This window comes from Diprion similis, chromosome 8 (assembly GCF_021155765.1).
Source record: "Diprion similis isolate iyDipSimi1 chromosome 8, iyDipSimi1.1, whole genome shotgun sequence".
NCBI lineage: Eukaryota > Metazoa > Arthropoda > Insecta > Hymenoptera > Diprionidae > Diprion > Diprion similis.
In genome coordinates this window covers 23,147,238-23,159,949 of record NC_060112.1, presented here as the reverse complement: position 1 = coordinate 23,159,949, position 12,712 = coordinate 23,147,238, and the positions used below count along the sequence as shown (strand labels likewise).

General features: G+C 36.7%; 1 protein-coding gene and 1 long non-coding RNA gene across 2 annotated transcripts in view; one reads left to right on the top strand and one right to left on the bottom strand.

The window, feature by feature from the left end:
- The window catches only part of LOC124410034, a 20,880-nt gene extending 19,911 nt beyond the window's left edge, over window positions 1-969 (bottom strand). Inside the window, exon 1 of the long non-coding RNA XR_006929557.1 lies at window positions 834-969. This is a non-coding gene — a long non-coding RNA (uncharacterized LOC124410034). The remainder of the gene's footprint in view (window positions 1-833) is intronic.
- On the top strand, window positions 958-12,712 carry LOC124410030 (elongation of very long chain fatty acids protein AAEL008004). Its single transcript, XM_046888141.1, has 5 exons — window positions 958-1,220; window positions 4,339-4,476; window positions 5,338-5,580; window positions 11,275-11,721; window positions 11,784-12,712. The coding sequence occupies exons 1-4, from the start codon at window positions 963-965 to the stop codon at window positions 11,470-11,472; spliced, it is 837 nt and encodes a 278-aa protein (XP_046744097.1). The 5' UTR covers window positions 958-962; the 3' UTR covers window positions 11,473-11,721; window positions 11,784-12,712.

Below are 12,712 nucleotides of genomic sequence, written 5' to 3'. Positions count from 1 at the left end.
TCCAGTATTCTTTGTCGATTTCACTCTACGATGGCTCATTTTATTCTGGACAGATTATTTTCCACAAAGATACTGGAACGGATGTTCCTTTTTTCCGTAATAGTCAATTTAATATGACAATTTGTGTTCGTAATCAATATCGATGCAATGTTGCAAAAATCGAAAAGAATGCTCCAGATTTTTAGAAATTTTGAAACGATTTAAACCGATCAAATACCGATGTTTAATCTTTTTCAAATAAATACAGTCTATTCTGTTTTAGAATTTTTAAATACACCGGGACGGAAGATAAATTTTTAAACGATTATTTTTTTTTTTTTTTCAATTTATTTTGTAAGGTTGAAAATGACTTCGAAAAAAAAAGAATTCTTCATAATGGACACGGTGGTAGCCGCAAATATTACATGAAACTGAAATTTGTAAAAATATGAAAGCCGCTATCTTGCTATCGAGGTTTTTTGTTTTTTAATAAAAATTGACAAAATTGGGGTGGTTTGAAAAAAAAATTATCGAATTTAGCCTATTATTTCGACAGTTTATCCTTAAAAAAAAGTGTGAAGTTAAGAAAAAAAAAGCTTGGAAACTCTATCTTTGAAACTGTCCACCGTTTTGAAAAACCACGTTTCGAGAGAACCTTTGAAAAAACTGTAAAGAAAATAAAAACAATGCTTTAAATGTTTACTCTCTCTGTATATTCATGAATGCTTTAATTTGACATGAAAAAAATCAAACCGACTGGCGAAAAAAAAATGGCAAAAATCAGCCATTTTCGATCCCTTAAATTCTCTCTAATTCCCGATCTTCCGATTTTCCAAAAATCTTCCGATATAAACGAGACTTATTGGTTCTTCCAAATTTCAGGCAAGCTGGCGTCCGCGGCGGCAGAATTAGTGGCGGAGCGTGAGCCGGAGCCACGCAATGAAATCCAGGACACGAACAGGACCGGAGCCTTCGGGGGCGCCATGGGGGCGGAATATCTTGTCAGGATGGCCCTCGATCAGTACACGGAGATCCTGACGACGATTTCGGACCCCAGAGTGAGCGACTGGCCCCTGATGGACTCGCCGATCCCCACCTTCCTCATCGTCGTCCTTTACCTTTACGGTGTCACGATATTCGGACCGAGGGTGATGGCGAATAAAAAACCCTTCCAGCTCCGCGGCACCCTTATCGCCTACAACGCATTCCAGGTCCTATTCTCGTTGGGGATGATGTACGAGGTGAGAAATCGCGAGATCGGAAGAGCCTGATGGACTCCCGAAACTCTTTTCAATTTCAGCAGTTTCCATTTATCGTTTTTTGGATTAAAAAATTGATCGACGATTTCAGGAAGACGATTTTCCAACTCATTGATTAATCGTAGTTGATTTGAATTAATTCTAAAAACCTTGATCGAAACTGTCGATTGATCGATTAATTAGAAAAACTATTTATCGAAAACGCTGAATGGACGATTAATTCATGAAACGATTTATCTCAAAAACGATTAATCGAAGCTGCCGATTAATCGATCAATCGATCGATTTCTCGTAATTCTAAGGATATTTGAACCGTTTTGATTACAACTTACGTATACATTTTCCAGTAAGAATAAAAAATGAGATTTTCTTCTCACTGAAAGAGTAAAAAAAAAAAATATATATATATATATATATATATATATATATACATATTTATAGAGAGAGATTCGAGATTCGATTGCGATTGCGTGCATATTCGCTGGCAAGTTATATTCCTCGTCAAGTCTTATTACACGTGGCTGCAACTCGGCGTCGTTATAAACGTGTACCTATACTACCTATAGATATAATAATCGTTAAAGTCGTGGAAGGAAGAAAGTAGCACGAACAGATCACGAGATGCAACCTTGACCGACTGGCTTCTCCAGGAACGAAAACATCATTTCACTGGCAAACGGTTTCTGCCTTACTTGCTGGTTTGCTTATGGCTCGTCCCATGCTGCACTTGCCATTTATCCATGAGGGTATCGGCACCTTAGGGTTGAACAATTTGAACCGGCGTGTTTCGCGATCGTTTTGTGCCATGCAAACGTTGACTTGGACAAGACTTGGACAAGACCATTCGCGTTTGGCGTCCGAATCTCGTGTAGCCAAACTTGTGAAATTCCTAATTTAAATACCAGTTGTACTTGACTGACGCCGTATGGTGTAACTCTTGTAGCAATTTGCCAACTCGAGGCGATGGTGAGAGTACGCGAGACTCCATGGCTCTCTATGACCGTTTCAAGACTTTGAGAGCTTTGCCTCTTCTACTGTAGAATATCGGATTTGCAGACGTACTTGACGTGACGAGAGAAAAGATGTTAGGATTGTGAAATGGAATCGAAATGGTTTTTCTCATTTTTGTATAAAAATACGTTATAGACGACGAACCGGTTGGAATACACGAAAATAAAAAAAACTCGTCATTCATTTTGCGATGTGTCTTACTGCACGTAACCCAAACCGTAAGATCAGACATTGAAACATTAATTATTATACGCAATTCAACGGTAACTGTGTTTGTACCTTCGCGGCCAACTTTCAGATACTCAGGAGAAATCACAGATTCGGACTTCAAGGTTGCGAATCCGCCGGGTTATTTGAATCGAAATTTGGAAAAGAGAACCTTTTTAAATTCCTGATATCTTACCTCTGTTATTCGAAATTCTATTAAATCTATTCTCTTATGCACAGTAAGTACCGATGGTGTTTAATTAATTCGTATTACTTAAAAGTCATTAGTACAAATTAAATGATTACAAAAAAGATTTTTCATGCCCATTTATCCCAAATAAATTAACAATTATTTTTTAAAATGCGATTAAATCTCATTCCACAACTATACAATCAATAAATTCAATAAATTAATGAAAAATTTGTCATTCCTTGACATTTTTTTTCTATAAAAAAAAACCCTCAGAAGTGTGGAATTTCTTGTCATCTTCTTCCATCCGTTTTACCTTTCGCATTTACTTTGTATAACTCGATTCGTCATCGGGCCGGCTGTTGCAGGTTGCGGAGATTGTAACACACTCGAGAATGACATACGCGTGTAGGTGCGTACTTGAAACATACGCGTGTACACACAAGCATAGAACGATGATTAGGAAATACGAAATCATTAGGTTCAAGCGGGCAAAGAGTTATAAAGTACGGCGGTGCAAAGGCGCGCTTTTTCTCGAAAGTTTGAGCAACAATATTTCCCTCCAAGGAATTTCCTGTATCGACTTTCTATATTCAAGGCTGCATAGTGATCTGTGTGCGTTTGCGAGTATCTTTGTGTGCGTTCACGTTCTTTCGTTCTTTCTGCACCAGCAGCAGCAGCAGCAACAGCAGTGGCGCGTTGGTTCCAAGATCGTCGAGAGATTAATTCCCTCGTGCTGCTTGGTTGTTGGTGGAACAAAGAAAACCTAAAATCAACGCAACGAGAACATCTCGAAAAAAGAAAGAAAACGAGTCTATAAGATCAGAAGAGAAGAATAAAAAAATCACGAATAGGAAAAGACAAGATTTCATATCAATAAGTTAGAAACTGCGATTAATCTTTAAAGTAGACACAAGTTTTTGCAAAATCGATGCAAATTTAGCAACCAGCGATCACCGATGAAATAAAAAAATCGATGCACCGATTCATCGAGTCGAAAAAAAAAATAATCGAACATGACTCGATTGAATCGGTAAAAGTTAATCGATTATTTCATTTTTCTTTTTTTTTTTTTTTAAGAATGGTTTTTGATAATCTGCGGTTTCCTTCGAAATATTTTTCAATTACAGGTGAAAATAATAATGATAATAATTGATACTTCAATCACATAAATTGATATTATTTTGCGTCGTTTATATGGGAGTGAAAAACACGAGCCAATTTTCAATTTAATGGGCAATCGTATCTTTCGCACTACAAATGACCGAAAATAAAGTAGTAGATAAAAATCTCGCCATTTTCCCAACTTTTTTCTTACGCTCTCTATTTTAATAGATTGATAAATCCTTTTTTAAATAATTTTTCAAACAAAGGCCTAACTATTTTGTTGTTCAATATCGTGGATATGTGTAATAAATCACGCGACATCAGTCGATGCTTAAACACATAATTATACTGTAATTATAGTCCAAAATATAAAGACATGCCGGAACAGATTCGCCCAGTCTAATTCCCAGGATGAATATAATCACATTCGTTCAATGTCAACGTGTTGTTGAATAATAAAATTTGTTTAAAATATTCGATAATCATAATATGGACGTATAATCTCAAAGGCGAGGAATTTTAGCACGAATAAACGACTTTTCAGAAACAGGTCTCTAAACAAATCGATTCGTTTTCCCATTACAGCATCTGATGTCGGGATGGCTACTCGACTACAGCTATAAATGTCAGCCGGTCGACTATTCGCACAATCCGTCCGCCTTGCGGATGGCAAATTTGTGCTGGTGGTACTTCATCAGTAAATTTACCGAATTTGCAGACACGGTAAGCCAACATCCGATGAATTATCAAAATAAACACGACTCGTCCATCAACGATGGGTCATTATAACATCGTAAGGATTCGCATCTAGCAAACCTTGACCGTTCGTTGTTCTCGGAGCGCTGCCTTAATCCTCTTAGTTTTTTTAATACTCGTTTGCTTTCCTTGCGCAAAGCTTAGACCGTCTGGATTTAGTAATTTGCTATTTATATACGATATGCCGGATTTGATGTGGGCCTGAGCAAACACAGTGTTTCACTCCTGCCTCGCGTAACACCTTATTCGATGTGTACATAATTATACGAATCATTCGTCTTCGCGATTCGCACGCTAATCACATCGCTTCTCAGGTCATTACTAACCAATCAGTGTAAAATATAAAAGTATATAGGCTGGAGGGGGGTGGTACTTAAGTAAATACTTGGATTTCGAGGAGTCAACATTTTTCTTTTTAATTGTAACCAAAGAAAACAAAAAAGATTTTCAGATGTTGGGGAAAAAAAAAAAATATATATATTTTGAAAAACAAAATTTTTCTATAAAATTTTAAGGGTACCCTGTTTTGAAGCTATAAAATATGTACAATTTTTCCCCTAATATATCATCGTATTCAATTCATGTGCAAAAACGTTAGCTTGCCTGTTAATTAATCCTTTGACACCGACGCACGCGGTGTTAATTTCTACAGCGTGACGTTGACGGTGGAATTAAAGTTGAGAAATTCAAACAAGTTTCGTCGAATTATCGCGAATTATCTCTCTGCGGATAATTCGAACGATTATCGACCCGTTGATAATTTTTTTCGTTTCTAATTCATTCTCGTTTTTTTTTTTTTTTTTTTTTTTCTCGCTCTCTGCTCTACAGATATTCTTCGTTCTTCGCAAGAAGGACAGCCAGGTGTCGTTCCTTCACCTTTACCACCATTCTCTGACGCCCCTCGAGACTTGGGTGTGCGTGAAATTCATCGCCGGAGGCCACGGGACACTTGGAAATTTGATAAACAACGCCGTCCACGTCGTTATGTACGCCTACTACATGCTCTCGGCGATGGGACCCGAGTACCAAAAGTACCTCTGGTGGAAAAAACACCTGACCACCGTTCAACTGGTGAGTATTATACGTTGCTGCGAATTTAATCGATAACAGTGATCTACCTACACGTGGGATCGATCGAGTTTTTATTTCGACGATTTTTTACGGATTTTTTACGAACTGAAGTAATCTGTGTTATGGGAATAAGTTTTTGCTCGTTGGCAATGATAGATTTATTTTATTGGACTGGAATGTAAATTTTGATCGAATCGTATTGACAATTAATAATTCTTGAAATTTTTTATAATACAGGCTTCTGCTGAAAACGCGAAATCCGTTTTGATTCGAATCAAATGCAGAATATCTTTTTTTTTTTTTTTTTTTTTTTTTTTTTTTTTTTTTTTTTTTCTTCTCGTAACTGATTATACTAATTACCTCTGCATATTTCTGTCAAGAGATGTAAATGCAGTTTGATTTTTCGATTTTTCAAAAAATATCTATTCCCGTCTTGATTACCGCACAGCGCGCAATTACACAGGCATAAGTTTTTCGGTGGAAATAATTGTGTTAAAATAAACACGCGAGTTTACGTAGCAGCGGTCGTTTATTATTAGCCCGCTTCACCGCAGTGAGAGGTACTTTCGATAACCTAGATATGATTGACGAATTGTAGAAAGAAGACAAAAAGGGTGACTCTGTGTTGATCGTTGGATCGTAGTAAAAGTGTGCGAGCGAGTGAGAAGCAAAAAAACCAAAAAAAAAAAAAAATAGTAATAATCGAATGAAAAAGAAAAGATAACAAAAAACGCGAATTGTAACTTTTATTTGAAGGAAGAAGGAACAGAGGAGGGATGAAAAAAATCATAACGATGATAATAATGCTCGTTCTGAAGTGGGGATAACGCGGCTTAAGGTTACCGTCAATCATTGCTCAATCGCGCTGATTGTGAGTGTGTATAGCGAATTAGGAACGCCGCCTCGCAATATCGTCTAGATTGCTATAATCAAAATACACCGTCAATGTATAAGACAGCCGCCCAAGTCTCGGCAGTGTGACGGGAAATCGAGGGGCTCTGCGACACCGAAATGAGAAACGGTAGGGATAAACGGGAATTCTACTGTACGGAGTTGCGAAATTATCGGTATTGTTTTAATGGGTTATTGTGTACAGTCAGGAGACCGAAAAAATCGATTTTTCAAAAAGTTTTTTCCTGAGAAGACCTTTGAATTTATTGAAGTAAAAATTTGTAGAAATTTTTTTTCTTTTTTTCAACAATAATTATTTTGAAAGCTGCTATAACTGATCTCCAGGATCACCTCTACAAAAAGGCGTCAAAAAAATATTTTTTTCATATAATGTAATAGCTTGTAACTGATCGAGAAAATAAGCAAAATAACAATTTTTGGAAAAAATGGTGACTTTTCAAAGAAATAAATCGATTTTTGACAAAAATTTAGGCTATAAATTGTTTATAAAATGGAAAATATTTATGAATGAAAAAAAGCCTTAGATTATTTACTAAAAAATGTACTTGTGAAAGCTTGTGTTAAAATTTGAGACTGATCGGTTTAGCCGTTTCTAACAAATCTTCCTCACCGACTTTAAAAACATACTTTTGAGAAAAACGCGTTCAAAGTTTCAAAGGCAGTTTACATATATTAAAAAAAGTATTTTTTTCAACTTACATCGAGTTGACAATACTTACTGGATTGACAAGAAATTTTGTCTGTGTGTACTTAAATATATGTACATTACGAATATAAAATTTAAAAAAATGCGATTTTTTGAAAATTTTTACTGTATATACGTCCCTTAGGCGGGGCGTTTGATCAAATGCGGTGGAAAACGATGGAAATAAGAAAGGTAAAAGTATCTTTTGTCCGTCGGATTGTCCCTCGGAAATATTTAACTGCGGTTCATCTTTGCCGTAGGATATTGGAACCGCGTCTTGACGTTAATAGACGATATTATCGCTGCCGATTTTAAATTTAAATTTCATGCAAACTTAATCTCGCATTCCATACGTGGAATTCGTTGGAAAAAACTGCGGAACACGAAGACCTTTAATTAAGGATGAGCGAGCTGGACCGTCGAAATCGAAAATCGGGAGAGAAAGAACTTTCAATAACGTTATTCGCGCCAATGACAATGAAAACTAACAATAAGTCAACAACGCGAAATAGTAAATGTCATGAAAATGAATCGGAGCAAATTTCAATGACACGCACTGAGGCACTTACACTTAAAAAATAAGACAAAAAACATAAAAATCTAATGAAAAACATAAGATTCCCATAATTTTCAAAGTCTTAATCGCATAAAACCGTTTCTCAAATTATCGGCACCTTGTGTGTTCGTTGTTTCATTTTTTTTTTTTTCACCGTCAATAGCAATTTTGAGACGGTTTTTTTTCTCCAGACGTTACGGACTTTCATTTCTAAAAACAATCTAATGTAATGTAATTTTTTTCTTCCATCACTGTTAGAGGCGATGAAATATATCGAATGAACCATTGTTTCAGAATGAAAGGCGACGGTGTCGGTCACCTCGAAACAACGTTCACAATTTTTCTTGTTGCAATAGCGTAAAAGTTGTTGTACTCTCAGCCTCGTGCGAAATGACTAGCGATTTTTACCGACTCGCTTTCTGTGCGTCGAGCCGCATTTCGCCAATCTCGTTGCATCTCTAATCGATGGAGATTATTTGTGTACCGTAATAGCACGAAAGCGAGGAAACTAGAAGAAAATTCTACGTCAGAAACGCTGACTGACTAAGTTCTATCAAGTAAATTTGCGCAATTCGACGAGATATCGATCCCGTATAATTTCCACGACTCACAGACGTAATTTAACTGGCGTGACGTGACTTGAAAGAAATCTTTTTCTTTCTGTACTCGAGCGCGTAAAACTAGTTCCACAGTCGAGAATGTACCTTATACGAGTGTAAAAAGAATTCGCCTCATTTGATCTCGCTAATTTTCTTACGAGTTTTTCTTCTTTCTTGCATCTAATATACTTACGAAATAAAAAATTCAATTAACAAACGGAAAGCAAACTTTTCACATTAATCCATCATTTTTCCCAGCAGATTCGCAAATCGCAATGGCATGTGAGAAAAGCTGAAAGATTTTCTGGAAACATTTCTTGAATGCTGTAAAACCATAAGCTAGAATCCAAATCACGTGTACAGCTACAGAAATATGGCGCCGGTCTAGACGATCAGCTGATCGTTTCGGGTGAACTGAACGCGCGGAGAAGCAGGAAAAAAGTCTTGCAGTTTATCAGATTCTTATATTGAGACGTTGACTTGACAGAGAGAAAAATGTCCGGTTAAAAACGACTTTTATAACTAAATACGACGGCGTCAGAGTAGCCAGATGGCACTTTCGATCATTCAAACGGTACGCTGTCATCCAATAACCTGTACATTTGAGCAGCGTCAAAAAGCTAAACACTCTTCACAGAAGGTGTACAAAGTGCAAAAATGCGCCAATCGTTAGAAAAAGAGGGCAAAAACTGCGGAAAACAATTCGCGGCGGAGCGTGTATTTCGCAAGGTATAAATTTTTGCACGGTCGAAACTCGCGGTCGGTTAGCATTGTGCGATGTAACAGGTCCGGGCTATAATATCATAATCAAAGTGAACGAATGATCGAAGTTCTGCCGATGTAGAGACTTTTAAGTCGCGGACGAGCGATCGCGCTTCGACACTTGCATTACAACAGCAATCTACGTGTATAACAGAGCTGGATGAATTTCTCGAGAAAGAGACGGAGGATTGGCTCGCAGGATTGAATGGGCTAGGATAGGAAAGGATAGGACAGGATAGAATGGCGGGGAAAGTGAAAAACGTCAGTGCGATCACCGCGGTAAGGACGTTGAGCAATTTCAACTCGCATTACCCGCTCGAGGACTCACAATCAGCAGGTGTTACTGCTGCTGGTGCTGGTGCAGCAGAGAACTCTGCAGAGATCGCGGGTACCTGTGGACCCAACCGGAGGCTGCGCAGCCTGCGGTTCTCCGTAAAGGCCGGACCGGCCTCACACCGCCGAGATGGTGTAATAATTCGGCATTCCGATATGCCGTTTGCCTTTGCAGCACCGCGGTAGAACCTGCCTCACATGTGTGCATAATGTAGGAATGTGCCCGCGCACAACACCCGCCAATTGCTAAACTTTGACGGACTGAACTTTTCCGTCCCCCCTCCCCCGACATGGATCTATTGCGAACGAATAATTAGGCTAATTACTTTTCTGCGTACAACGTTATTCACTGATGACTTCGACCTTATTAGGATCTTTATTATTGCACGATTGGACGGGATCCATACGCTCGCCTCTTCGACTATTATACCGTAATTAAATTTATTTTTGCAATATTGTTCCGCCATGCGTGCATGCAGTGTCGAAAGCATGGAATATTTCAGATTACAAAATCTGGTAATTTTTATTTAACCGCCTTAATACGTGCGCAATACGTATGACGCATGATACAAGCTTTACTCTGTCGGTACGACGACTTGTCACCAGATGACACTGGGTGCGCGGCAATCTCGTGGTCAAAATTGAGGTTCATTGAGCGCGGTGTCACGTGACCGATTTCAGAGTTTTTACGAATATCCATCTAGTTGTTTCGTATGACATTGATTCGATTCGAAATTTCTTGTAACGTGATCGTTTCAATGTCAGGAAGTACGTACTGGTCGGCTAGGACGAATAAATTATCATATGAATTGATGATCGAATAATTAACAAAATATAACCTCAAAGCCTGCCTTACGGTGAAATAACTAAATTGAAAAATTTTACGACATTTATTCAGTCGTGGCTGACCAAAACGCATTTTCCGACAATAGCACGATCAGCTTACGAGAAATTTCAAATCGAATTCAAAATCTTACGATGGAACGAGATAGACTTTTGTAAAAACTCTCGAATCGGCCACGTAGCACAACGCTCAAGATAATCTGAAATTAAAAAAAAGGACAGCTTTTGTTTCGTTCGCTTTATTTTCATTACGATCACTGAAAGCGCAGAAACAAGGCTTTACAGAAATTTTGAATCATCCATTCCTAGCCTTCGTTTATTTCGACATCTTATTATTCCGTCTCGAACGTTGTGAATTATTATGATTATTGTATATACAACTATATAAAAAAAGTTATTGACGTGGATTGCGTGATGTTGTGAAACATATGGCAAAAATGGATTTTAGCATGCACGCCAGAATCGAATTTCATGACCCTTGCAACGATATTAACCTGTGTAAAATATCTAATCATGGATATGGCACGAATCGTGTGCAATGGAGCTGCGCAAGTTCACATATATACGTTATACACCTATGTGAACGTAATTAAATGGAGTTGCAGATATCGAAAACTGGCATAATTACTGTTATTATCATTAGATAATACATACGATTTCGCATTAATTGTCTCACTCATGCAGGGCATGGCTTAATCTGCGGTTAATAAACTCTACGTAAATGTGTATATACAAACACCTTTCCAGAACGTTTCGAAATATTAATTGGACGTAATGAACTGTAGCTTTTGATCTAAGTGTACTTTACGTATACATACACCGATATCCATATATTTATATTATAGATAAATGCAGGTGAAAATGCGAGAGTAACATAAACGTGTATTAAAATTGTAAAATATAATTCATGTGAAATGTTTGCAAGTGGAAAAAATCATGTGTCGCGTATGATTTGAGAATGTAGATAATGAGGGGTAAAAAATTTTCCGATCCTTATTTTTCAGGTGCAATTTTTCCTCGTCTTCGTGCACAGCACCCAAGCCTTGGTATTCGACTGCGGATACCCGAAACTAATCGCCGGACTTTTGCTCCTACATTCGACAATATTCTTCGTCCTGTTCTCGGACTTTTACAACCAAGCTTACCGCAGAGCACAGGCGAAGAAGCTGACTATCCAACAAAAGGCTGTTAAATCAGATTAGTTCAAGGACTCGCGCGCCCTTATTTCTTATTCCCTTATTTTCATTATCATTTTGTATTTTTTTCCCTCTCTCTGTCCCTCGTCCTAATTTCTTTTTTCTACTCTATCCCGAAAACCCCATCGCATAATACCGATCAAATTAACGCGATCAATTGATATATAGATAATATATAATATGTTATATTATATATAAACACAAGCGTTAATTAACCATAAATCATAAATTATTTTATACGTCAAGTAAGTAATAGTTTATGTATAGATGCATTATTATACATATATACAAATAATATGATATATATATATACATAGGTGTATACGCCACACGTTTCGTGCAAATTCATTTCGCTAAGTTTGCACGTATAATATACATGCGTTTAAGGCTAATTTTGTAAATATATATAGCAATTATGTTATAATATAACGTTATGTATAAATCACGGTCATAGGCGTAATGAAATGCCACGACTTTAATTCAAGCAGGCTTATTTAAATAAGGCATGGCCAAGAGATTCGAGACTCGAGCTCATTGTCAATATTTAACCGTAGGTATACAATAATCGTACTATATACGTAATACATTATACGTAAATATGTACTTAAGTACATGCATTGCATTTGACACGTATAATTAAATATCATATCTTCATTTTCATTATAATATCATACAGAAGTTACCACGATGGTTATTAATTTTGTTTTTGTTTTTTGAATTAAAAGAAAGAAGATAAAAAAAAAAAAAACTCGCAACTATCGTAATATCAATTGCTTGATTACAGAAACAAGTAAAATCACGGTTTAGAATTGCAAAATATGACTTAACAATTCGCACGTAAATTTTTAAAATCTACAAAAAAAAAACCAAGTAAACATAAAAAATTTACCCAAACACAGACGAACATATAAAGAATAAACCGTGCATGTATATTAATATTCAAATGTGAAAAATAATCGTTCAAATAATAATGATATACAATAGAGCTCGTGAAATTGCTCAAGTGTATACATATATACTCTGTGTGTATGTGTGCAATATTTCGTAAACATAGGTATATAAAAACACATACTATCTATATGTATACACACATATTTGCCGCATTCGAACACGTAACCTACATTCTCCTCAAGTTGCAGCGAGCGACGTCGGCAAAAGTTGTGACAGAATAAATCGAAAAAGAATTAGAAAATAAAAATAAAATACTTACTTATTATTATTATTATTATTATTATTATTATTATTA

Excerpts from the sequence above, each read along its gene's own strand:
- LOC124410030 (XM_046888141.1), top strand. The coding sequence starts at position 963 with ATGGGGGCGGAATATCTTGTCAGGATGGCCCTCGATCAGTACACGGAG. Across the intron at positions 1,221-4,338 it reads CGTTGGGGATGATGTACGAG|CATCTGATGTCGGGATGGCT; the intron begins GTGAGAAATCGC and ends TTCCCATTACAG. Across the intron at positions 5,581-11,274 it reads ACCTGACCACCGTTCAACTG|GTGCAATTTTTCCTCGTCTT; the intron begins GTGAGTATTATA and ends CTTATTTTTCAG.